At 46.2% G+C, this 25,059-nt stretch overlaps 1 protein-coding gene across 2 annotated transcripts; it reads left to right on the plus strand.

The window, feature by feature from the left end:
* The first annotated feature begins 103 nt into the window (after nucleotides 1-103).
* LOC126536895 (WD repeat-containing protein 55) lies at nucleotides 104-23,282 on the plus strand. Of its 2 annotated transcripts, none has more exons than XM_055073592.1 (7): nucleotides 104-303; nucleotides 907-1,282; nucleotides 1,340-1,412; nucleotides 3,498-3,604; nucleotides 5,761-5,860; nucleotides 7,587-7,759; nucleotides 15,939-23,282. In XM_055073592.1, exons 2-7 carry the CDS (start codon nucleotides 912-914, stop codon nucleotides 16,138-16,140), a joined length of 1,026 nt encoding a protein of 341 aa, XP_054929567.1. In that variant the 5' UTR covers nucleotides 104-303; nucleotides 907-911; the 3' UTR covers nucleotides 16,141-23,282. The 2 variants fall into 2 exon arrangements, with proteins under 2 accessions (XP_054929567.1, XP_050039897.1); XM_050183940.2 differs by having other exon boundaries at nucleotides 104-290.
* Nucleotides 23,283-25,059: the final 1,777 nt, after the last annotated feature.

Raw genomic sequence — 25,059 nt, forward strand, 5'->3', positions numbered from 1 at the left:
GGACAGCCGGCGAGGGGCGCCACTGAACCGTTGGCGCTACCCGTAGCCGCTCGGCCGTTGGCTTGGGTGTTTTCTCACCGCGAAGCCCGCAGCGCAGCCAAGGCTCCCATGGGCTCACGCTAGGCTCGCGTGCGATAGGTTTTGGTGGTCTTCTTTATCCGCAGCGCGCGTTACAGTTTTGAGCGGGCAAACGCTTAATTCCTGGGTTGTTGTTGACGAAGGAAAGCTCTCCCCAAAACACGCGGCAAGGTGTTTTCGACAACTGTGATCTCATCGCCCTGCGACTGCCGGCAAGTGTCTCCGGTAAAGGCTGAAGTGCCTTTACCGTCTTTGAACGAGGAAAAGTAGCTAAGGGACACGTCTGTCGCTGTTGTGTAAATGTGTGCAGTTTTGTATGAGCAACATGTCGGTTAAATGAGTTAAACTTATCTCCGTGGGACGGTTTTATGCAACTTGCTTGTCGATGGAGCACGAAATCACGTTGATGTCAAGTGTGCGACCAACGTTGTATTCGCTTCGTTTGCAGCACATTGATAGAAGTTAGCTGTTACAAGCAAGAATAAAAATTATGAGCCACTGAAGCGCTAAACGTGCGGTAGCGCGTCCGCCGGCCAGTGTGCGATGCTTCTCATACCAGACGCGTTGGTTTGTCAACATGCACACGTGTATCGACGGTCATAGGAACCGATACGCGCAGTATTGTAGCAACATGTGTAAATGTTGTTGCTGCGCGCACGCAGGCTCAAGAATGATGCTTATGCAATTTCCCGCCTTATGTTGCACTTCAAATTGGGCTCTATATCTATTTGCGCAGTGCTTTAAAGTTGGCGGATTGTTGATCAAGCCGACTGACCCCCCGCCCTCCCCAGCATTGTTTAGAAGCGTGACTAGGAATCTCTCTTGCAGCGATCATGTCTGACAGCAGCGACAGCAGTGACGGCAGTGAAGATGCCGAGGAGCAACCCAGCTCAGAGCCACAGATCGGCTCTGGCGAAACTCCAGATGACATGCCGTTTGAAACTTTGCTTACTGATGTCTGCTGCCATCCGACACGGGATGCAGTGGCTATTGGCACTGTGGAAGGCGATGCCTTTGTCCATTCATACGCCTTGGGCAGTCCTAGTCGTGAGCTGCTGCACCTGACGCACCACCGCACGTCCTGCCGCAAACTCCGGTTCTCGGCTGATGGCTCAATGCTCTTTACGGGCTCCAAGGATCAGTCCCTGTGCATGGTGGATCTGAATTCGGGTGCAGTGACACAGCGCCTCCCAGAGGCCCACAGGTGAGTAGTGCACCTTCAATCGTGAGTGAGCCGATCTGATTCACTATGGTGGTGCAGTGCACCCATCTACAGCCTGTGCGTTGTGGACGAGCACCTGCTGGCGTCCGGCGATGATGATGGCCATGTCAAGGTACCTTGTACTTCATCACTTCACCGACATCTCATCTTAAGCGCAACTGTAGACACATGATGTTATGTTGCCTTAATTCTCTACAAAGCTTAATAAGCAATGATATAGCAAAGCATTCACTTTAAGGGTGCTGGAGTGTTGCGAAGTCACAGCGTGCCACATGCACATACCATGCCTGAAGTTTTTTGGAGAACAGGGTTGTGGGTAGTTGACCTAGAAACCCCTGCAATTTGCTGTGCCACTTATAGGGAGTTAGGAACGTTAATGGGAGAAAAGCAGAGAGGTCAGTCTGAGTGATATGTGACTCTAGCCTGCTACTTCATGCTGGGAAAAGGATTTGTGGGACTAACAAAGACAGGGTAAGAAGATTAAAGAGGTATATTCAGTTTATGTTCCAGAGGGCTGCTGCATTCTTATACCGACTGTATTTTGCATTATGATCACAGTTCCTTACAAAGTTCCCTTGTTTGGCAACATTCTAAGCACTGTGGACATATCTGAGGGGCATGTTAACTACAGCATAACTGTGAGTCAGCCTAGTTGGAACAGATTCCTTTTTAAGCAAACTTTTTTTTGCGCAAAACAAACAGGGACAAAGAAGAGGAGCAACAAAACAGGAGCAACATGTCCTTGTGTTGCTCCTTTTCTTTGTGCCTGTTTGTTTTGCTCAAAAAAAGTTTGTTTAGAAATGTTAACTACAACTTGAGCAAGCTGTCCAGATAAAAAAAAAATTCAAAAATTCCATTGCCTGTAGGAAGCAAACTATTTATGCTTCTCTTGAATAAATATTTCTTTAAGTACCTTGCAGTTTTTTCAAAGGAAGTTTTGCTGTATAAGTGACAGACATTAGTATTTATGTTATTTTCTTTGATTTGATTGTCATATGATTTTAAATGTTTTCCTGCTTTGCTTATTTTCTGACATATGGTTCACCATGTGATGTTTGTTTGGTCATCCTACCATGTTGGCTCAGTGGCTATGGCATTCTGCTACCGCAATGTTGTAGGTTTGTCCCCGGGCTGCAGCAGCTGCATTCTGATAGGCATAGAAGCACTTGTGTATGGTGCATTGGGTGTGTTTACAGACCCGAAAATGGCTGAACTTAACTCAGATGCGAAAGGCACAGGTATGGAATGGGCAGATTTATAGCCTCTCACTAGCTGCTTCATGAGAGCTTCACTTCACACACATTTCAAATTGTGCATTGATCTGCATATTTTTTTTTTGGGTGCATGCCAGTGCTGCAGTAGGTCACAGTTGGCTCTAGCGGATAGCTAGTTGCCTCTAGAAGTAATATGCCACTAGCGCAGTTGGCTCTAGCGGTAAAATGTTTTACACTTGGTTACAGCAATGTTAGCTCTGTGTTTTGCTGGGTTAAGCTCTGCACCACTAGGTGGCTGCACCATGCAGGCCACTGCTAGGTCCCTTCGGCTGGTCACATTTACGTGTCTGCCTATTTGTCAAAACGCCCAGCTCGCCTTTGTTTACTGGAATACTGGACACCCTCGGTGCTGTGATAGAACGCTCGCAATGCACGCTCCTTGGATAGCTCTCGCTGGATATTGACAGCCACGTGGCTAGCAGACAGGCTGGAGAGGTTTCGCACGCTGGCTCCAAGACACTGGAAGTAAGTGACACGATGCCACATAATCACACAAGCCAGGGAAGGCAGAGCTTAGCCCCGATCGCTCGGTGAACAAGTTGAGGTGAAAAAACATGGCTAGGGAGGAAAGTAACTTGCAACCATTCATAGCTTTCTTAACATGAGACGCTTCACTTAAATTGTGGTGCGAATGTTTTACTATAGCTGTACCCTACACATCTACAAAATTTGTCCTAACCATTTCAAGGACCCTTTAAAGCCTTGGTAACCAGCAAGACAAAAAAAGATAATGGCACTTTCATCAGTGTGGCAGCAGATTCAGGTGCAAGTTATTTAGAACCAAGCATTATTGGTATATGGTTCCAGTGAAGCCCAAACGACAGAGTTCGAGCGCTCTAGAGAAGTGTGCTGATGACTGTGTAGTGCCTCTGTGTTTGTAGATATGCGAAGGTCTATACACATGCATGTGGCTATCTCTTCAGGTGTGGGACCGCCGGCACAACACTGCTGTCATGGAGTGCCGGGAGAGTGATGACTTCATCAGTGACTTGGCCACAGGTGACAACCACAGGGTACTGCTGGCCACCAGGTCAGTTCATGCAGATGCCTAAACTTTACATTTTCGTCTTACTTTCTTTATTTCCTGTAAATAATTCTGCATTGAAGGATATTTTGTGTGGTCCTGGTGTTCAATGTAAAGATAACTGCAAATGTTTGCTTATGCCGCCAAAAGTTATTCAACCTCAAAATTCTATGCTGAACCAAACAAAAAGAAAATCATCCTCTTTAGTATTTCACTCGCCCAAGAATGCCACAATCTACTAAATGCACTCTTGAACATTACCTGAGGAATATTGGCTCTAAAGAGAAATGCTAAATTAAGCTAGATTGGTTTAGAATAGTATATATTCTTTTGGGCCAGGTAATGAAGTGTACTTGGAAAAGCTTTGAAGTGCGAAACATAGGACCACAAGGAAGTGCTTGTCCCTTTGGTATTCTCTTCCTTGTGTTCTTGTGTTTTGTGCTTTAGCCTTTTCCAAATGCAGTCTTCCTGCTTTCACGATGCAGCTGCACATGTTTCCTACGTTTACAGAGAAGCCGCAAAACATTTAGTGAGTGTCATGGTGCCAAGATTTGGCATCATGCATGGACTCCAAGTGGGCTTCTTTATCCCAGAAGCCATAGAAGGGTATTCCAAGCAACTCAGATGTGCAAAGACGTGCACAGCTGCAAATGAATTTCCTGGATACCACTCTGTGGGTCAACTCATCACTTAATATTGGCATGATAACAACAATGCGCAGCATACCACTGCAACTCTGTTTAAAACAGAAGGCAGTGCAAGCTTATTCCTGGACTACACCGTGGAGGATCTAGTGGCCACTCCTTACTGATGACAAGCAAATCAATAACAGAAAACATCACTCTGGGGTGACTCTTTATTAAACATCATATTGTGAATGTAGCTTTCTTTATTGAAGTGTTAATACTTTTCTAGCTGTCGGTCACAGCACATACCTAGTGATTGCAGGTATTTCTCTATCAGCTGGTCTTTCATCATAGGAACATGCCCAAGGTTTCTCATCCAGCAGTCGGTGAGAGCTAGATAGCCTTTGGGAATGACATGCTTGATGGAAGTATTTCAAGAAAAACAAATCTCGCCACCATTTTCATAGCTAATAACCAATGCTCTTCCAATGGAGAAATGCAGAGGCAGTTTGGCAGATTGAATGACTTAGTGTTTCTAGTCTCATTAACGGCGTGATATTTACACAAATCTGCCTTGAAGACACTTCATTGTCGTTTTTGTTATGTCCTGCTTCCGAACTTTAGTTTTAACCACAAATCACTGTCGGACTGCTAGAAAAATGTCATTCGGTTGAAGAAGATTTCATGGATCGACTAAGAGAAAGCACTGTTTTATGGACAATTTGGGCATGTACTGCTTTAACACAACTGGAGCAAATAGCACCATGCCATGCTGCCACTGGCTTAGGAAACCAGAGGTGTCCAGTAAGTCTAACAGCAGGTGCACCACTGGCCATTTCTCCGTTCTTGTACACCAGAGGAGAATCAGTGCAGATACATTTTGGGAACAATAACTTCTCTTTAGCAGCGCATTTGAGAACAGGCATCCTACAGTGTGACATGCCACTGTGCTTCACTCACCTATTGTGTTCCTTCGTCACCTGTCATTCTGCGTCCTTTTTGTTTGACACGTCACATTTGTTCTTCTGTGGTGTGTCATTTTCATTGGAAGTGTTTAACAGTGCTTCGTTAAGCTTCGCTCTTCAAACTTGTGCAGCAGGAACTGTTTTCATTTCTGGCACATCATGTGAAGCGTCTTGTTTCGCTTCTTTTTTTTAAAACTCGTCACTAGAATAGGTTTTTGTTTAAATTTTCCTCGTTCTTCTTTACCTTGAGTGTGGCAGAACTAACGTTAGGAAGCATTTGGTAGCAGGAAAGAAGTGACTGCCCTAGAGCTACTATTGTCTTTCGGAAGCAAAGCTGTTTAGACGGGCCTTTTGTTGCATGAACAAGGAAAGTCAACTAAGGCTTCCTTGCACATATAGCTGGGGCATGGTGGAACAGGAGAGGGGTTGGTAAGGACAGCAAAGAACACCATAGATGAGACCATGTGAAAGTTGTAAACTGGCACTGGTGTAAAGAAACTAATGCTTTGGGTTCATAAAGCATTCTTGTGTGGTGGAGTGGCCCTGAGTGTCTTATGTGGTGATCATGCAGCGGGGATGGGACTCTGACAGCCTTCAATCTGAGGCAGCGCGCTCTCCAATTGCAGTCGGAACCCTTCGAGGACGAGTTTCTCTCTCTGGCCATACTCAAGGCAAGCACTTTTTTGCCCTCTTGCATGTTCAGTTGACAAAATCCCTGATGTTGTGCAGCAGAATGTTGTCATGACAGCTCTGTGAATGTTAAAACTAATGTCACCAGCTAATGTGAAGATCTGTTATGCTTTCGATAGAATACCTAAGCTCTGTTTCACATATAGCAGGCAACACTGCAAAAGCTAAAGTGACTTCTCTTTCTGCGTGCATTCACAACTGAAAAATAGTGTACCATATGAAAGGTACATCATGCATTTTGATTTAACATTTAAGGTGCTCTGAACCACTTTTTACCAAAGTGGAGAAATGCATTTGAATTTAAAATGGCTATTTTAGAAATACTTTGCCGCAAAAAGTACTTCATTGCGTTCAGCAGAAGCAGAGTTATTGGCAATTAAACACGGCCTCCACTGTGCTCCCGTTCCTTCTTAAATGCCTTGCGCTGTGACGGCTACGGCGCAGTGGGGCGTGCCCACAACGCTCTGCCTTCTAAAGGTCACTGTGGCGCGCAGTTCAAATTTCATTTGGATGTTAACATAGACGCCATGACTTCCGCCTTTGGTGCCTATGATTCGCTAAACATAAGCCAAATACAGTTGTCCTCAGCGAGCCGCAGTGCGCTTAGCCAGTGGACTCGTGGTGGCACCCCATGGCGGCCGCGGTATCTACGCCATGTAGCCGGCCGCAGCTTGATGTCAGCTATCGGCCAATAGCAGCCGTCTAAGGGAATGACAAAAGAGTGCATGTCGAAGAGAGTGAGGACAGGGCCTTCTCTTGAAAATAGAGTGTTTGAGAGAAAGGTGACTTTGCAATCTGCTTGCGAGCTCCACGCACCATGTATGACAGCAAAACTTGGCCGAGACATTCGGAGCAGCGTATGCCGTCCGTGGACTTTGTTATTTCACCTAGCCTGAGGAGTGGTTCAGGGGCCCTTTAAATATTTTAATTTTATGTTATGGAGTATGACATAATTGTGACATGTAAAGCGTCACAGATCTGAGCCTATCTATAAGCGAACGAGAAGAGTGGCATGCTTATGCAACCAGCAGTACTGTACACCGCTTGAGCTCACCACCATAACATACTGTATATTGCACACTGGAAGCACAAAGGCGCACAGATATTACATGATTTGACATAGCCTTACGTCCACACATTGTAGTTCTAATATATGAAGTGTAGTTATTCTCTAGAAAGCTTTGCAGGTCAAAAACAATGGCACTTCCAAATGCTCTTCAGTGAGACTTTTATGACCACATATGATATAGATATGAATGAGACTTCTATGACCACACACTACTTGTGTACCTTACACATCACTGCCTGCTAAATATGAAATCGAGTTATTGTTATTGCATTAGTGCCCAGTAGCTTTAGTTTGTAGGCCTGATGGCTATAACAAAAATTAGAGGGCTTTAGGCATAATGAAGTTTCTTTCAAGTTTTGGGAGTTCTAAATGTAAGCATGCCCAAGAGAAAAAAAAGATTGTTGATTGTGTTGCATGACGTGTGCCTTGCTCAGTGTCCCTGGTCTATTTATTTCTGCAGTTCCATATGGACATGAGAATGTTTGCCTGATTAGGTTCTTATCCTAGATTGCGAGAACATAATTGTCCGCTCACACCTTTGTTGAATAGGTACTCTCGTGTAGTGACATTGGTGATGTGCATGATAGTGATGGTGGTCTCTCTCTCTCTGTCTTTTATTTTCCTTTTTTTTCTTTTAGCATGGCCGTAAAGTGCTGGTCGGTGCTGGTGACGGTAGTGTGAACTTGTTCAGCTGGGGCCGCTGGGACAACATGGGTGACCGGCTGCCACTGGGCCGCTCGCAGGCTGTTGACAGTCTGGTTGCCATCACTGAAGACCTCTTCTGCTTGGGCACCGCTGACGGTCGTGTTCGGTACGTTTTCACTTGTGGCAGCAGGTGCAATAGTGCATTTACGTTACATGTTTCTTTCTTTTTTTTTGCTGGAGAAGACAGCATCTGCTATTCCAACTAAAAAGACAGCTGAATGAGCAGAATTTTCAGTGTATTCACATGAGCACTAGTGCTGAAAGTTGTGTACAGACTTCAGAATAACTGTTACGGCGTATACGCGGCTGGGCTGCTCAGTGGCAAGCACTGGCAACTTGTGTAAGCACCACTAGGAAAGAACAGTGCAAACTAAGACAATTACAAGCGGGAGAATGACAGCTTGTCCTAAGTCGTTCTCCCGCTCGTGATCGTCTTAGTTGGCGCTGTTCTTTCCTAGTTCAAGTATGCATCAGCTAGCCCAAATGAATGTTGTTTTGACAAAGGCTATGGATTTTCTGTCTACCTGCAGTTTTCTAATATGCTCTAAAACCTTGGTACAGAGAACTTTCTTCTTCCTTGTCCCACTGGAATGTGTGCTTATTGTAACCGCTGACAAGCATGACCTATTGAAAGATTACTGACATAAATTACCTTATTTCAATTCATTGGGCACAAACCAAGGAAGGGAGCCAAAACGTGGTACACCACCTGACCAAGGCTTGCCCTTCCTTAAAAAATATATATATATATATATATAAAGGGGAGTTTTCAATCTTGCATATGCAAAAGGGTTTGAGTACCCAAAGGGACCTTCGCATATGCAAAGCAGCACTTCTGGCTTGCAGTCTTCTGTACTCCTTTGGGGTTCCTTTGTAAGCTCGGCGTTTTGCGTACCTTAACTTTGAGCACGCAAAATCCAAAACTCCCTAAAAGCGTGGCAAGAAACTGAAATCTCATGCATTTTCTTGCTGGGTGTTCCTAGACTTCAATAGTGAACTGCCTTACATCTTATGGCAGCCTGTAAAGCATTTGATACTGCAGAGAGGACATGCAATTTGTGCATCTGGATGGCTGAAGCTGCACAGGTTTCACGGAGTATGTCGCATCATTGAAAATGTTGTAGGAAGAATGTTATTTTTTTAATTTCGGGATGATGTGACGTGAGAGCATGTTTCTATTAGATGACTACAGTACTGCGAAATCTTTTTACTACGAACTTCAGATTTACAATTTTTTTCATATTAACAAGAATTTGAAAGATCTTCAGTCAAATGCCATTAATGAAAATAATTTTAGTACCAGGAAGTTCAAAACACCGACTATTTCAAAATAATGAACAATATTTTCGTGATGCAGAAGAGGACGGTGCATACAAGAGACAATGACGAAGAATTGTTGTTGCTGGGGCGCTTCGGCCGCTATGTTCTAGTGTCAGCTGGTGCCTTCAGCATTCACGTTGCATAAACAACATTCGTGCTTGTCTCTGCCTCGCAAGATTTTGGTGGACGTGCGGGGTACCAACACGGAGCTTCGCAGCAGTCGCCGCATGAGCCCTGACACAGTGATCAACAGCCAAAGTGCCACAATGACTGACCGCCCACCTCCGGTACCGCTGTCTCCGACCTCCGTCATGTTGTCCCAGCCACGAGACCCAGGGACCTTCAATGGCATCTATGGTAAGGATGTTGAAGACTGGATTTCCTGGTATGAGCGTGTCAGCGAAAATAATCGGTGGGACCCAAGGCTAACGCTAGCGAATGTGATATTCTATCTTCGAGGCAAAGCGATAGCATGGTACGAGACCGACGAACACGACATAATGAGTTGGGACATCTGCAAACAGAAGCTTCTAGACCTCTTTGGAAAGCCCTTTGGCCGTCAGCCTTAAGTGAAAAAGGAGCTATCGACTCGTGCTCAAATGTCAACAAAATCTTACGTGGCATTATATTCAAGATGTCCTCGCGCTCTGTCGTAAAGTTGACAAAGACATGAACGAGACCGACAAGATTGGCCACATCCTGCAGGGCATAGTAGGTGATGTATTTAATCTGCTTATCTGCAAGAACTACGACTCGGTGGACGCTGTCATCAAACAGTGCTGTAATTTCGACCTGATAAAGAGTTGCCGCATTATGCAGCAGTTCAACAGGCTACCAAATACAGCTTCGATGTTTTCGTGTGAGGAACAGCCAGATGGACCTCCTCTGCCTGGACAAGAAAATTTGATGCTGTTCATTCGTCGTGAGCTTGAAGCAATGTCTCCCACCATTCCTCGTCAGCATTGCCCAGACAACACATGTTTTGTCTCGCGTATACAGGTCGTTGTCAGACAAGAGATAGCAAATTTAGGCCTCCCGTCTCTCTGCCCCATTCATGATGCCGCTGTCAGTCATGACTGGCCTTGCCCAAACACTGCTTTCCTGTTTTCAGCGGTTCCAACTCGCCGTCATAACCTGGCCGACTGGAGAACACCGGATGATAGGCAGATTTGTTTCGATTGTGCACATGTTAAACATATTGCTCGTCATTGCCGCCATCATTGATCATCACCCCCTAGGTGGAGCTTCCTATGTGACCGTCCAGATCAAGGTGCTCCCCGTTTCTCTGTGTATCCTTCAGCTACAAATACCGACAACGTGACTCCGACCTTCTGAACTAGCTGGTCACCATCGCCTCTAAGTCGTCGGCCTTGTTCACCCCAGGTTCGCTGTTCTTCTTCCCCGGGGTTCGTGCCACAGGAAAACTAGTCTGTGCAGCTCCTGGAGATGGCGCTGCATCAACGACCTGGCCTGCAAATCCTCTGATCACATTGCCTAGCTTCGGAAGTGGATTAGACGTTGAGGTGGATGGAGTCCCAGTCAAGTCCCTTGTTGACGCCGGTGCGCAGATGTCTGTAATGAGGGCCGCCCTTCGCAAAAGACTCAGAAAGGTACTCATGCCTGCCGTACCATGCACAGTACGCGTTGCTAATGGCAGTACGCCACCGGTTGTCGGCATGTCTGCAGCACGAATAACGATTGCCGGCCATCAAACCACCGTCTTAATTATTGTGCTAGAGCGCTGTCCGCATGACCTGATTTTATGGCTGGACTTTCTTTCGACCCATTCTGCCCTAATAGACTGTGCTACAGGTGTCGTGCAGTTGGACCTTCCTTCTGACAACTACTTTGTTTCTGGCGCACATCATCCGTCCCTCTGTTCTTCCGAATTCATCCGGTTGCCACCTCAAGCTGCTACTACTGTACCTTTTAACGCTCGACTACATGTTCCTGATGGCGACTACATCGTCTCTCCCCTTGTGGACGTTATCCTACAGCTTGGCGTCGTGCTCCCAAGTACCGTTGTCACCATTGTCGATAATTCTACTTGGCTTCCTATTCTCAACTTTTGGTCTGTTGCACATGTTCTTCCCGGTAACATGACAGTGGCCGGTCTGACACCACTGCATGAGTACGAGATATCTCCGCCCACGCCCACTATTTCTGCCTCTGTCAGCCCTGTCATCGCATGTTCTCGTTTCGCTTCGTCACCCTACCACGATGTCGATAAAATGATCGCCACTGCCCACTCTCCAGCTCAAACTGAAGACCTTAGGCGCATTCTGTTTAGTCACCGCAATATTTTTTATTTTGAGGACCGCCCGTTTGGCCAGACAGCCGTAGTCACTCACTGGATTCACACCAGCGACGCAAGTTCAGTCCATTGCTGCCCGTACCGCGTGTCTGCCGCAGAGCACAGCATCATTCAAAGTGAAGTCGCGAAGATGCTGAAGAAGAATACCATCAAGCCTTCCACTAGCCCGTGGGCCTCACCAGTCGTCCTCGTCAAGAAAAAAGACAACACCTGGAGATTTTGTGTTGATTATTGCCATCTGAGCAAGATCACCAAGAAGGATGTGTATCCATTGCCTCGTATCGAAGGCGCGCTTGTCTGTCTACATGGGGTGAAAAATGTTTCATCGATTGACCTCCGCTCGGGCTGTTGATGAGAAGGATCGTGAGAAGACAGCCTTTATTATGCCTGATGGCTTTTTCAGTTCAGAGTCTTGCCTTTTGGGCTTTGCAATGCCCCAGCAACATTCGAGAGAATGATGGACACTCTTCTCTGAGGCTTGAAGTGGACCATCTGTATGTGTTATCTCGATGACGTAATCATTTTTGCTCCAACTTTTTAAACCCACAGTGAGCGTTTCCGATGGTCCTTGCTATGTTTCGCACTGCGAAACTTCAGCTCAACTCGTTGAAGTGTCACTTCGGTCGTCGTGAAATACCTGTTCTCGGGCACCTTGTAAATGCCAATGGAATTCAACCTGACCCGGCCAAGGTTCGAGCTGTGCAAGGCTTTCCTGTGCATTGCTCAGTTAAAGACGTTCGTAGCATCATAGGCTTATGCTCGTACTTTCATCGCTTTGTTCAAAATTTTGCTGACATTGCACGCCCTCTCACCGAGCTTTTAAAGAACGACGTCACTTTCGCGTGGGGACAGCGGCAGGCCGAAGCCTTCACAGCACTCATCATACTCTTGATGAGCTCTCCAATTTTAGCCCATTTTGACCCTTCAGCACCCACTGAAATCCGTACAGGTGCTAGTGGTCATGGCACTGGTGCTGTTCTTGCCCAGAGATGATTCAGTGTGGTCAACAGTGCATTATCGCTTATGCAAGCCGTCTTCTGTCCACGGCTGAGCGCAACTATTCTATCTTGGAGTGAGAGTGCCTAGCGCTGGTTTGGGCGATAGCGAAGTTTTGCCCGTACCTATTTGGTTGCCATTTCCGCGTAATTACAGACCACCACGCGCTCTGCTGGCTCTCCTCGTTGAAGGACCCGACAGGGCGTCTTGGGCGTTGGGCATTGCGCTTGCAAGAGTACACTTTCTCTGTGGTGTACAAATCCGACCATTTACATCAGGATGCTCACTGCTTGTCCCGCCACGCTGTTGACCCACTGGAAGCTACAGACCTCGAATCCGACACCAGCGTTATGTTTATCTCAGGTTTCCTCAACATCGGTGATGAACAGCACCGTAATCCCTTTCTGCGAACCATCATAGATCGGTTAAGCTTGCCAACTCCTGATACGTTCCTTCGTCTCTTCTGTATTTCCGATGGAGTCCTGTACAAACACAACTTGCACCCTGATGGTGCTGACCTAATGCTGGCCGTACCGCGGCACTTTCAACGCACCATGCTTCAACAACTCCACGACACACCCACCGCTGGGCATCTCGGGTGTTACTCACACCTTTGACTGAGTCTGGCGCTGTTTCTTCTGGGCCGACCTCAACCGTTCTGTGCGCCGGTATGTGACTGCTTGCAGCCTGTGCCAACGCCAGAAGCCCATTCCCATTGCTCCAGCTGGGCTTTTACAACCCATCGATATTCCTACTGAGCCTTTCTTTTGCATGGGACTCAACCTACTTAGCCCTTTCCCTTTCTCAACTAAGAGCAACAAATGGGTTGCAGTTGCAACTGATTACGCCACGCGTTTTGCTATTACGGGAGCTCTGCCTACAAGTTGTGCCATTGACGTTGTGGATTTCCTCCTACACAACGTCATCCTGCACCATGGTGCTCCACGTCAGCTCCTGACGGATTGCAGACGTTACTTCTTGTCAAAGGTCATTGATGATGTCCTCCGCCTATGCTCTACTGAACATCAAATAGCCACTGCTTACAATCCATAGACTAACGGTCTCACAGGGCGACTGAACAGAATGCTTACCAACATGCTAGCTATGTACAGTGCTCACGGAATGAAACGCGTCAATTTAGGGCTAAGTAGTGCGCATACTTTCGTTTAAATTGGCTGCAGTTCGTGTCACATCGACGTAATTATGGCGCGAACGCTTACACCGGAGTCCTCGTCACGTTTGGTGACCAAATTCTTAGCAACATGACATGGTGCTCTCGCGTAGTTTGCACATATGTAGGGTTCTGCTAAATGCTCCGTGTCCTATTTCATTCCGTGAGCACTGTACACTTCTCCAGACCACCAGGACTGGGACGTCGCTCTGCCATATGTCACCTGCATACAATTCGTCCTGCCATGACACTGCAGGTTACTCATCGTTTTATCTACTATTTGGCCATGATCCTGTTTTGCCCCTGGACACTGTACTTCCATAGGTCACACAGTCGCACACCGCTTATGCCCGCGATGCGATTTCTATGGCAGCACAGGCGCGTCAGATTGCCCGTGCTCGCCTCACTGATTCCCAGGCTGCCCAGAAGTCTCGTTACAATATGCACCATAGGGACATGCAGTATTTACCTGGCTCCCTCGTGCTCCTGTGGTCACCACCTCATTGTGTGGGCCTATCGGAAACGCTTCTGTCATGATATTCAGGTCCCTACCGAATCCTGCGACAGCATTCAGATGTGACGTACGAGATTGCTCCCGAAGAGCCAGGCCCATCGTCCGTACAGCCAAGAACTGATGTTGTTCATGTCTCCTGTTTAAAGCCCTACATGTGTGTCTTTGCCGGGCCATAATCACTTGCGCTGGGTAGCGCTCCAACCCCGGCGGCATAGTGTCGCGATGCAGAACAGGGCGTACAGACAAAAGACGGATGATGAAGAAGTCTTGTTGTTGCTACTGTGCTTCGGCTGCGATGTTCTAGTGTCAGCTGGTGCCTTCAGCATTTGCCTTGCATAAACACCATTCGTGCTTGTCTCTGCCTCGCAACAATATTTTATGCTTTCTCTGCCTTTGTAGCACCTTAAAATAACAAATTTGTAAATATTGCGCACACTTGTGACTTACGAAGCCGTCAGAAGTTCGGCACGCCACTAACAGCAGCAGATAATCCTGGGCGGCTATGCTTACAAATCCATGCCAGCCCCATCGCCATTGCCCTGAGTGATGGTTGCCCACAGAAACAGAAACTACACACATCAGCACTACTGGAACTGAGGGCATGAGATCGCATTTGTTTTTCTGCAGTCTTGAAGGATTGAGAAAAAATAACACCGGTGAAAGGTGAGTTTGCTTAAAATGCCACCAACAGCCGAGATTGATCAGCAAGTCAATGAATGACACAAGGAAAGTGAAAACATTTGTGGATCCTTTGGGGCTTCAGTAACTTTTGCAGCCATGTGTAGTCGAAATGCATGCACAGATCTCAGGTATGCAAGTACTCACTGTGCACTTCAGTGGCAGTCACCTGTATTATCAGGGAGCTTACATGTAGCACGCATGACAGCTCAAGATGCATTGTCTTTGCTCTGAAGGAACGCATCACTGCAATGTTCATGTGTGACAATCGGCGCGCACTCAAAAATGACCATGTCATGATTACAGGCACCCTGCAGCATCGTGCTTTTTTTCATTCTACTGCACATGGAACATGCTCGGAACTGTGGTGTGTAGTCTCGCTGTTGGTGACAGTTGTTATGATCTCCGGACTTGCAGCCGGGCACACGCTTGTGTTGTATTAAGTGAATCGAGGTCTGTACGAGCTGTGTGCACTCCAGGCGGAGATAACCTCTTCGCATAAATGTGCATTCCCACTCGTATTGTGTATTGTGTGGAGTCCTTGTAGTTGGCATAAATGTATTTGTGGATAAGCCTCTTGCAAATGTAGGTGATATTTCTTGTTGAATTTAGTTATAAGGTTAATTTGCGTGTTTTCGAGGCAGTATCTCAAAATAATGAATGATTTTTGGCTGACCCATGAGATTTGTTATACAGTAAACCTCTATATAACGAAGTTCACAATATAACGAAGTATTTAACGTTTTATAACTTTGCTTTGTGAAAGCTTTGTGAACTCTTCCGTGTAAAAAAAAATCCATCGACAACTTTACTTACTTGCATAAAAAGTTTTGGTGCAGAGAAATTGCTGTAGAACGAAGCAAAATGACAATTTTGCCAACTTCTGTATATCTAGGTTTAACTGTATAAAAATTTCACTGTACACATTATGTCGTAATGCCCCGTTCTGAATTGGAAGCTCGGAACCACTGGGTCGTAAAATTGCAGCAACCAGTCTGAAGAGCTGAAGGAAGGCCTCTATAATTGGTGGTACATGTTACCAGTTGTCCAGCAAGCTTGTTCTAGCAGTGAGAACAGAAGAGCTTTGTGTCGAAAGCGTATTTTGATAATTGTCAAAATTAACTGAATCACCACTGTTCTGCATGAGTGCATTTTATTTTCTTGCTGTCAGCTTCCTCAATTGTGCGTTTGGGAAATTGACGGATATCAAAGATGACTACTCTTTCATTGCTAGTTAGTTCACTCCCCATCGACGAGAGGAACATTACAGTGAAGTTATGATTATTTCGCAGGGTGGCGAGCGTGCTCCCCAACAAGTGCATAGGCGTGCTAGGTTCGCATGGCCACTTCCCTGTTGAGAGCCTGTCGGTGTCTCGCGATGGGCAGCTCGTGGCCAGCTGCTCGCACGACCAACGTGTCAAGTTCTGGGATGTGTCCTCTGTGGAGAACCTTCGGCCACAAAGTCAAGACTTTTTCGCTGGCCTGGAGGCCTGACCTGACTGAAAGTGAACAAAGCGCGTCGCCTTGGTGATGAGAAGCTGTTGTAAGCGTGGTTGGTAAGCCATGCTTTGTTGACCACACTTGCAAGTCTGCCCTTGCTCATACTGTTATATTAGGCATAGTAAAAGACTTGTTTTATCCAAGCTACTCTGCACTGCCTCATGCTGTACATGTCAAACACGTCTCATTATCCAAGGTGGCATTTAGCATTGCATGGTATTGCAATTGGAGCAGAGCATAGAGGGCAGGAACAAGTGCTCCATCCAGCTGGATTATTTCCTTTCTTTGGCTGAAGTTGGTGTGTGCAATATTTATTTTCAATTCTAAGCATCCTAACTTTTTTCCCATGTCTGTTATAAACAAAGCTGGAAAGGGACTTATACTTCAAGTGGTATTGTAAATGCTAAGGTTTAAATGTAAATCTCATTTAGAAGAACTCAAAATAAGCAGTCCAGAGTCATTTGGAAACCAATAAAAATATATGGCCAGCAATATGAATTACTGCTCATGATTACCTTGTTCATTTTTAGGCATTCATGGATATTGTCATTTGACTAGAACTCTTTCCTGCAGCCATTTGAGCTGCCACTTCTGTTGCCATTAGTATTTAGTGACATACTGTCATTTAATCACATACAACTTGTTTACGGTGATGAACTTTTTAAAACACTTCATCACATCATCAGCTCAAGCACTGTATACAGTTGCCAACCGTTTATTCGGACCTCACGGGGACTGCGGAAATGTTTGAATGAACAGGTGTCCAAAAAAGCAGATTAAGAAAAAAAATGAAATCCTTTATTTCCATGCACTTATTCGGGCTCGGCAGTAGGCTTGAAGAAATCGTGAATGCGCCGTTGCACGCTGTTCTGTCTACACGCATCCTGAATCTCGTAGAGGGTCGTACGGTCACTATAGGCAGCTGAAACCACAGTCTCTGCTTGTATACGCTCCGCATATGACGGCAGCGTAGCACATGGTGCGTCATCTTCCGACTCGGACTCATCGTCCGGCGGTGCAGCAAAAACCTGACGAATGATCTCGCCGTCGTTGAATTCTGCGCATGTCAGTACAGCAGTGTCAGCACCTGTGAAACTGTCAAATGAGACGGTGTCCGGAATTGCAATGCAACCACTGCGCAGGTCTCGGCAGAACATTTTCGGCGTCAGTAGGGAGCACGTCGGAAGGCGACAAATCCTTGGCCTCCCGGCACCCGCTTGCCGGCATTCCCCAGAGCAGTATGCGCGGGCACTGTCGGCGCCATTAGACATTTGACGCAATGTTTCCGTATGCCGCGTTTGATCTCCGCAATCTCGACACAGCACACAAAGCAAACACCATCACGCCGTCACGCCGACACCAGTCGCACAAACGAAAAACGTGGTTTACTCGCAGTGTCGTGCACGAAGAAACAAATCAGCTGCTGGATTGTCTTGACATGGCTTACTAAGCTGAGACCAGAACTGCTGTAGCCAGCTTATCGAACCAGGCAGAAACGATGATGATGAGTGGGGATTTGCAGTAGCGCCACTTCGTGGGGCAGCAAGGAGGCTCTATTCAAAACAAAAATGGCATTCAGCAAGTTGAACCATGCACCGGTCAGAGTCGATGCATGGTGCTCTCGATCAAGTTGGCTCAAGGAGTGTCCAAAAGATCAGACAAGAGGTTGCAAGGCATCCGAACTTTCAGCAGTTGTTGTACATTATGGTCTATGGGTAGAATGGGGGTGCCGCGAAGCGGACCCAATAATCAAGCATGTCCGAATTTTCGGAGTCCGAAAAATCAGTCGGCAACTGTATCCGAAAAATCTTTTATAATTTTTTTAGATACAAACGTATCTTTACAAGTTTTGTTCAATTTTATTCCATAATCTTGCTGCAATAAAACTTTTGTTTGGACCGGTTGGTTCATAGCTGAAAACCATCCTGTGTACCTGTGCCTTCTTTGTCTATGCTTTTTGCACGGCTTGTCAAGGTTTTCACAATCTTGTGTTCGTGCATTTATATTTTGTTATGACATAAATATTCTTGCTACTAGTTTTGTGCCACAACCTTTGCAATGACACAGAGAAAGATAAAACTTTATTATGTCCTTGATGGGGTTCAGGGGTGGCGGGGGTCGGGAGACTAACCCCCAATCCCCCCCTTCCTCAGACGGCGGCCAGTCCTTGCTTTCTAGCGGCGTCTTCGGCCATCCGGACGGCCCAGAGCTGCTCCTCTGGGTCCAAGCTGAGCAGCAATGTCTCCCACTGCTCGGCCGTAGTTATGATGCGTGTGTTAGTGCGGGAGGCGTTGGTGGGCATACTCCCCACGCTTTGCAGAGTGGGGAGTATGCATCGGGGTACATGCGGTTGTAAAGCACGGGGTTCGGAAAAGTTCGTGTCTCAAGGAGTCGCCAAGTGGTGGATTGAGACTTACTCAGTGTTTTGTGTGCTGGGGGGTAGCGTAACCGCTCTCTGCGGTAGTGCAGGAGAATTTCTCTGAACGTGACCATTCGGTCCCGTGCGTGACCGCGATGCAGAACAGAGGGCTGGTCGGGATCGGAAGATGCAGAAGAAGGATGATGCGCCCGGTGTGCGAGAGCTCGGGCGGCATCGTGGGCGGCTTCGTTTCCAGCCAAACCCGAGTGACCAGGGGCCCAGATGATCTGCACGCGGCGTTGCCTTGAGGGAGGAGTGCCAGAGAGAATCTTCTGCGCTTGGGGTGCTATCAGTCCTCTTGTGTAGTTACGAATGGCCGTTTTTGAATCACTGATGATGCAGTGTGCATTGGTAGCCGCGTAGGCCAAAGCGATGGCCGTTTCTTCTCCTACTTCGGGTTACGTGGTGAATATTGATGTTGCCGCGGCGAGGTGGTACTGCGAACTCGCGACTGCGACGACCGCCATGGCGTTTTGGTTGGGGTATTCTGCTGCGTCCACGTAGGTTACGTCAGCGGCTTGGTCATAGCGCTTTTGTAGTTGTTTAGCTCTTTCTGCACGTCGCTCCGGATTGTGTTGAGGGTGCATATTGCGAGGTATGGGCGGGATAACTAGCCGAGCACGAATGTTTGGAGGGATGGGTACTTTTGGTCCAAATTGGTGATGTAGGTTACGGTATGCCTAGGGTGCCTAGAATGTGCCTCCCTGTGGTAGAATTGGCGAGTTGTTCGTATTGGCTAATACGCTGCGCTTCAATAAGCTCCTCGTCTATGGTGTTATGAATGCCGAGGGCGTCCAGTTTCTCGTTAGAGGTGGTGATGAGAAGATGTAGGGCTTGTTTATAGGCCCTCTTGATCATGGTATTGAGTTTGAGCTTGTCAGTTGCATTGAGGCTAAGGTACGGGGCGACATAGGTGATCCTGCTCAGGGCGTAGGCAGTTACCAGGCGTATAAGGACACATTGTCAATGAAGTTAGTTAATGAAACATAGCTAAATAAATCTGAATATAATTCGCTATTTTTACACACAAACACACACACAAACACACACACAAATGAAATGAAACTGTTATGAACACTGCTACCATAGATTCAGTGCTGTTCCTATGAAAGCCTGTGTTATTTTTTATTTCTTGGCCTCATTAGCTGGCACAGACGTTGTGCAATTTAAAGCTGTTCTAGAAAGTCAAATAAAGAACAGGTTTCCTTAATCTGCCTGTATTTCGCTCATTTTGAGCTTTGTAAAGTAGCTCCAAAACATATTTTCAGCTTCATAATGGGGTTTTCTGCTAAAAAAAAACAACCAAAAGACCTTGACCACTTTCATTCCTGGAATTGTCACAAGCATGTTCATTCTTAATTTCTGAACTCTTTCCCGACCAGGTGGAAATGGGCCGCTATTTGTAGGTTACACTAGAGTTTCTTTTTCTGAAGAAGTTATTGCACTCAATATTTTATGTAATACATGAAAGCAAAGCAGAATTAATTTGATTTTGAGGCATAAAACATTTAGTAACGAGATTTAGGTAAAAAATATATAAATTAACAAACAGAAGATGGTGAAAACCTTGACAAGCAGCACAAAAGCATCGACAAAAGGCACAGGTACACAGGATGGTTTTCAGCTATGAACCAACTGGCCCAAACAAAAGTGTTATTGCAGCAAGGTTGTGGAATAAAATTGTGCAATACTTGTAAAGGTATATTTGTATCTAAAAAGAAAAAAATTCTAAAAGATTTTTGAGATATACAAAATGTTTCACTAATAGCCCCTATCTAAAAAAAAAAAGATTTTTGCTTGAAAACTACTTCTACTACCAAAATCTAATTGGAAGCCCTACAGTTGAGCTTGCCATACAGCAAAGCAGTTCCTCGATGTGAAATTCAGGGCAGCGTCACAAGTCTTGCTGTAAACTGTTTTTTTGCTGCACTTGGCTGTCATAACATTTCTTTCAATTTTGGTATGTTTCCATGTTAGCTGGCTAGTGCTAAATGGTTTCAGTTGACGGAGAAGCACGACATAGCAGTGCATCCTCAAGTTCCAGGTCACTTTCCATTATAGTCACTCTCAGAATCAGTCGGATGAAAAAGCAGCATCCTCCGAGTCACTGTTGCTTGAACTGTCGATAAAATCAGCTGCAGATGCAGCCGAATCGTGAGAACTGCAATGTTTTGGAGTGTGTATACCACTTATGGGGGCAGGTATTTTCGTTCTCATTTCTGATGGGTGCGTGTCTTCAGGGCCCATTTAAAAATTGTTGGCAAGCAGGGAAAAAAATAAACTCTATAAAAAACAAAAGTTTACTTCTACTAATTATCAGGTAGTGCAGTGTGTCCACGAGCAGCGAGGAAGGTCTCAAAAATGATGTTTGAAACCATCCTTATCGGGCTAGCTAAGCCGAATGGGTGCAGTAGGGAAAGCATTAAGCTTTTTGCCATCATGTTTGCAAGACTGAACCGGATCCTTTCCTTCTTGTTTTGTTGTCTTCTGAGCTTTCTTATATTAGTCCATCAGGGCAGAGACCCCAGCTGTGACTGAGACTATAGTCGCAGCGCTAGTAATAAAGCAACAAGACAGGGTAGGCAGGCAAGTTCATGTCGTTACCGACTTGTAACAGGCCTGCCGTAATTTTACCAATGGATGAAAACCGCTGCTGGCAGCTTAGATTCTAGGCCTGAGGCTGCAAGAATACCATCAAATCACGTGGACGCCGGGCCACGCGGGACTGGAGGGGAACAAAAGGGCGAACGCCTTAGCTCGAGCACTAATCAACCAAGCGGGAGAAAACCAATCGTCTCGTCAATCCCCACCCTTTACCTTCGTGCCCCTGCCATCCAATTACTGCGGCCGACTCGAGATCCAGCGACTCAACCGCAGGATTTATCCTCCCCCTCACAGAAAGCTCAGCACTGAAGAGGCAGTAGCTCTCAGACTTTTTCAGACCAACACATTCCTAAACCTACACAGATACAGCAAAATGTACCCACACACATAACGCGGCATCTGCCCCTGGTGTGGCGACACACACCCTACATTCTTTCCCATCTCATGGGGGTGCGGGGGGCAAACCTCAACACTAGACGCCTAGCACGTCATTTGAGCGGTGGGAGGTACAGCTGACCGACAATACCCTGGCGGGACAAGAGGCTCTCGTCCAGCAAGTACGTCGAGCAGCCATGGCCATTGGAGTCCTGGAATGAGGACACCACCCACTCGACCTCAAGAGCAATGACCTCAATGGTCCAAATAAATGTTCTCTCTCTCTCTTTCTTATATTAGTCCAAGCGTATCCTCTCCTTCACTCACATCTTCTCATCAATAACCACCTGTTGGAGTTTATGATGTCAACTTGCACGACTAGTTTAAGCCGCGTGAGTGATAGGAACAAACACCGTTCATTCATCTACCCAACACAGCCTGAAATTGATGAGTATATCATATATGTCACGCAAAGCCTTCGAATAAATTTCAGTCATACAAAGTTTTTATTCAGCATATGGCTACCTTTGTTTTCAGTTTGTTTGAAACATGCCTCTCCCTCACTTGACCCCCTTCCCAGTACCATTTCATTTTTCTCTGCAAAGATGGCAATTTTACCAGAACACTTGTCTTGTCATCATGAAAATAGAGTTCTGCTGGAGGTTGTGATGTGGTCAGTGACATGCCACATAAAAATACTGTATAGCTTTTGATGGTGTAAGTTGCCATGCTAAACAGAAAAGAAAATTTCTGTCTAAAAATATCTGATACCTGCATTATTCATGCCTTATCATTCTGCAGATAAATTACTCCTTCTTCTTATCATTGACCACAAGAAGTTCTGCATCACGTAGTGATGCACTCAGTGACACAGCATTTAAAGTCATCGCAGCTTTGTGCATAAATTGCCCCGTAATAAAACCAGCTAAATAACTCTGGCTTGTGGCATTTTGCGTGATACACTCTCATATGGGTTATACACGCTCATAGTATTATAGTGCCTTGGTACCTTTGTGTATGGTGAAAGGAAGCATTGTGGGAAGGACATGGGGGAAAGCATGGAGCAAAGCATGATTCTGTTGCTTAACCCATTCCCTAGTGATGACAAGTTATCAAAAGTTGTGCTGCTTACAGAGGATGATCTTGGCTCATCTTCAATAAACCTGCAAAACAAGCTCAGCTGCACTACAAAGTTAGGTTTTGGTGTGCACACATGCTTCCCATTGTATGGACAGAAGATTGAAATGTACCACTAAGAAACTGACTTTCAGTATGACTGAAGCCATATTGATTTGAGGGAAGCGGGAACCTGTTTCTGACGTGCACATTTTGACAGTGAATGGAAGAGAGTACATGCTTGCAGGGGTCTCATTTTTCCTGTCCCTTGATGCAGTGCACCAGTGTTTACAAGCACCTCATGAGGCAGCACTCTTCTCAATCTGCCTTGGCTTAGCACATTAATGCAATTAGATCTTCTAGCACATTGCCTCGCTTTACATGAATGTAGGGTTGCCAACCGTCCTGAATTTAGTGGGACAGTTCAGACTTTTGAGTAAATGTCCCGTGTCCCGGCTTTACCCAGTAGGGAAAGCTAAATTTCCTGGCTTTCGATTTTTTACGTTATATAATAAATAGGCTGGATTTCCTTTCTATAATGCCTGACAGCTCATTTGCACATTCTTGTTTTTGTGTTCTGTTGCATTGCCAAAAGAATAAAGGTAGTTTTGTTTTTGTTGCAGTTCCATTTCTGTTGTAGGCCTTAACCGCTCACAATTCCTTTACCTGTAGTGATAGCCATGTTAGTCAAGGAACTGTACTGGATCTTTCTTGTTGTAACTCACGACATGTGGTAGGAGAGAGGGAGAGAATAAACAACAGTTCAACCTTGATATAAGGAAGTCAGTAAAATCGGCAATTTCCTTCATTATATCGAAATTTCGTTCTATTGAACTTCAACCTTCTGTGCAAATAAGTGCAGTCGCCTATTGAATTTTCTTGCATGCAAAGGGGCCGTGGAATCCTCCGAATTATTGGGCAATATAAAAAGGCAAATTTGATTAAGAAAATTCATTTTGATAAATTTGAGAGTCTGTGACGAATGATACGGTTTCATGCCACCTACACTGTTGTCCTTTATGAAAGGGAACATACAAGCGCATGGCCTGCGCTCTGCGGCGGCTGCTTACAGCACCGTCAACCGACAGCTAAAGAAAGCATGAACGCTTTTGGCGTCATCTATTAGCAAACAAAATAACGACTTGTGCTTGCGTACCACACTTGATTTGTTGGCGGCAGACGACGCACTGCAGGCATCGCCCGTTGTGCGGGCGCAGAGGGAGCGTAATCTAGCAGCGCTTGGCCACCGGCCATGACTCGTTATTTTGTTTGCCAATAGATGACGCCGAAAGCTTATGTGCTTTCATAAGTTGTTGGTTGATGGCTCCGTAGGCAGCCGCTGCGGAGCGCAGGCCATGCGCTCGTGTGTTCCCTTTCATAAAGGACCACAGTGTACGTTGACGATATCTTCTTGGCTGTGAGAATTAAGCGAAACCAACCACGCTTTCGCGTGCATTCCGTGCCATCGGCTGATAGCGTCGCCCGCACTGGGACGATGCTATCAGAAAAAGTGCCAACAGCAGGGAGCAAATGCTTTGTCTACCTCTCGCTTCAACGGGTCACCGAAACTCGAGATTACGCAAGCTCCAATACTAAGCGCACAGTAAGATAGCTGTGCACACACTCTTTGCACACACGGCAGATTACCTCTAAATCAGAGTGCGCGGCTGCGTATGCGCTCAGCCGCGCTTACAACCATGCGCAGCCATGGCCAAGACGCACGCCAACTTACTCCTCACTCGGCACGCCCCCTCACCCACTCTCTTGCCCGCGTTTGATCGTGTTACCGCAAGCTTTCTCCCCTCCCCCTCTTCCCCTTTGCTCGCTCGGGAAGTAGGCACTTGCGAAGCCACCTTCTCATCTCACCCTCGCAAGCTTTCACTCGCACCTAAAGCACACAGTGCACGGGACGCTATAGGATGTTATCGTACTTGGACTTTATACGGAACATGATTCGGTTGCACTTCGGCAGTCGCTCATGTTGCACAGCACGCGATTTGTGGGGTGCGTTTGCAAGCAGCCGCTTGTAATTGAATCATTTGACAATCTGTGTCCATATAAGTTTCCATTTATTGTCTCGGCATTCTTTTGCGGCAGCAGGGAAATTTCGTTATATTGAAATCGCATGCAAACACACTTCGTTATATTGAGGTTCAAAATACATGGTGTTCTATGGACAAGACGTTTTTGAAAAATTAGATACTTCGTTATATCGAAGTTCGTTATATTGAGGTTTAACTTTGTTCAGTTATTTGAGCTGGGTTTTCTTCGACTGAGGTGGACGCAGCACACAAGGTATGAATAAAAAATTGTTCTACTTTGTTGGACATACAGACTGATGGCTCCTGGCACTGAGAGGGCCGGACGTTGTCAGCTACCTCCCCGTCTGCCATCCCGGT

This window comes from Dermacentor andersoni, chromosome 4 (genome assembly GCF_023375885.2).
Source record: "Dermacentor andersoni chromosome 4, qqDerAnde1_hic_scaffold, whole genome shotgun sequence".
NCBI classification, from domain to species: Eukaryota; Metazoa; Arthropoda; class Arachnida; order Ixodida; family Ixodidae; genus Dermacentor; species Dermacentor andersoni.

Coding starts and splice junctions, on each gene's coding strand:
- LOC126536895 (XM_055073592.1), top strand. CDS start 912: ATGTCTGACAGCAGCGACAGCAGTGACGGCAGTGAAGATGCCGAGGAG. Junction 1,283..1,339: donor CGCCTCCCAGAGGCCCACAG/GTGAGTAGTGCA, acceptor ATGGTGGTGCAG/TGCACCCATCTACAGCCTGT. Junction 5,861..7,586: donor TCTCTCTGGCCATACTCAAG/GCAAGCACTTTT, acceptor TTTTTCTTTTAG/CATGGCCGTAAAGTGCTGGT.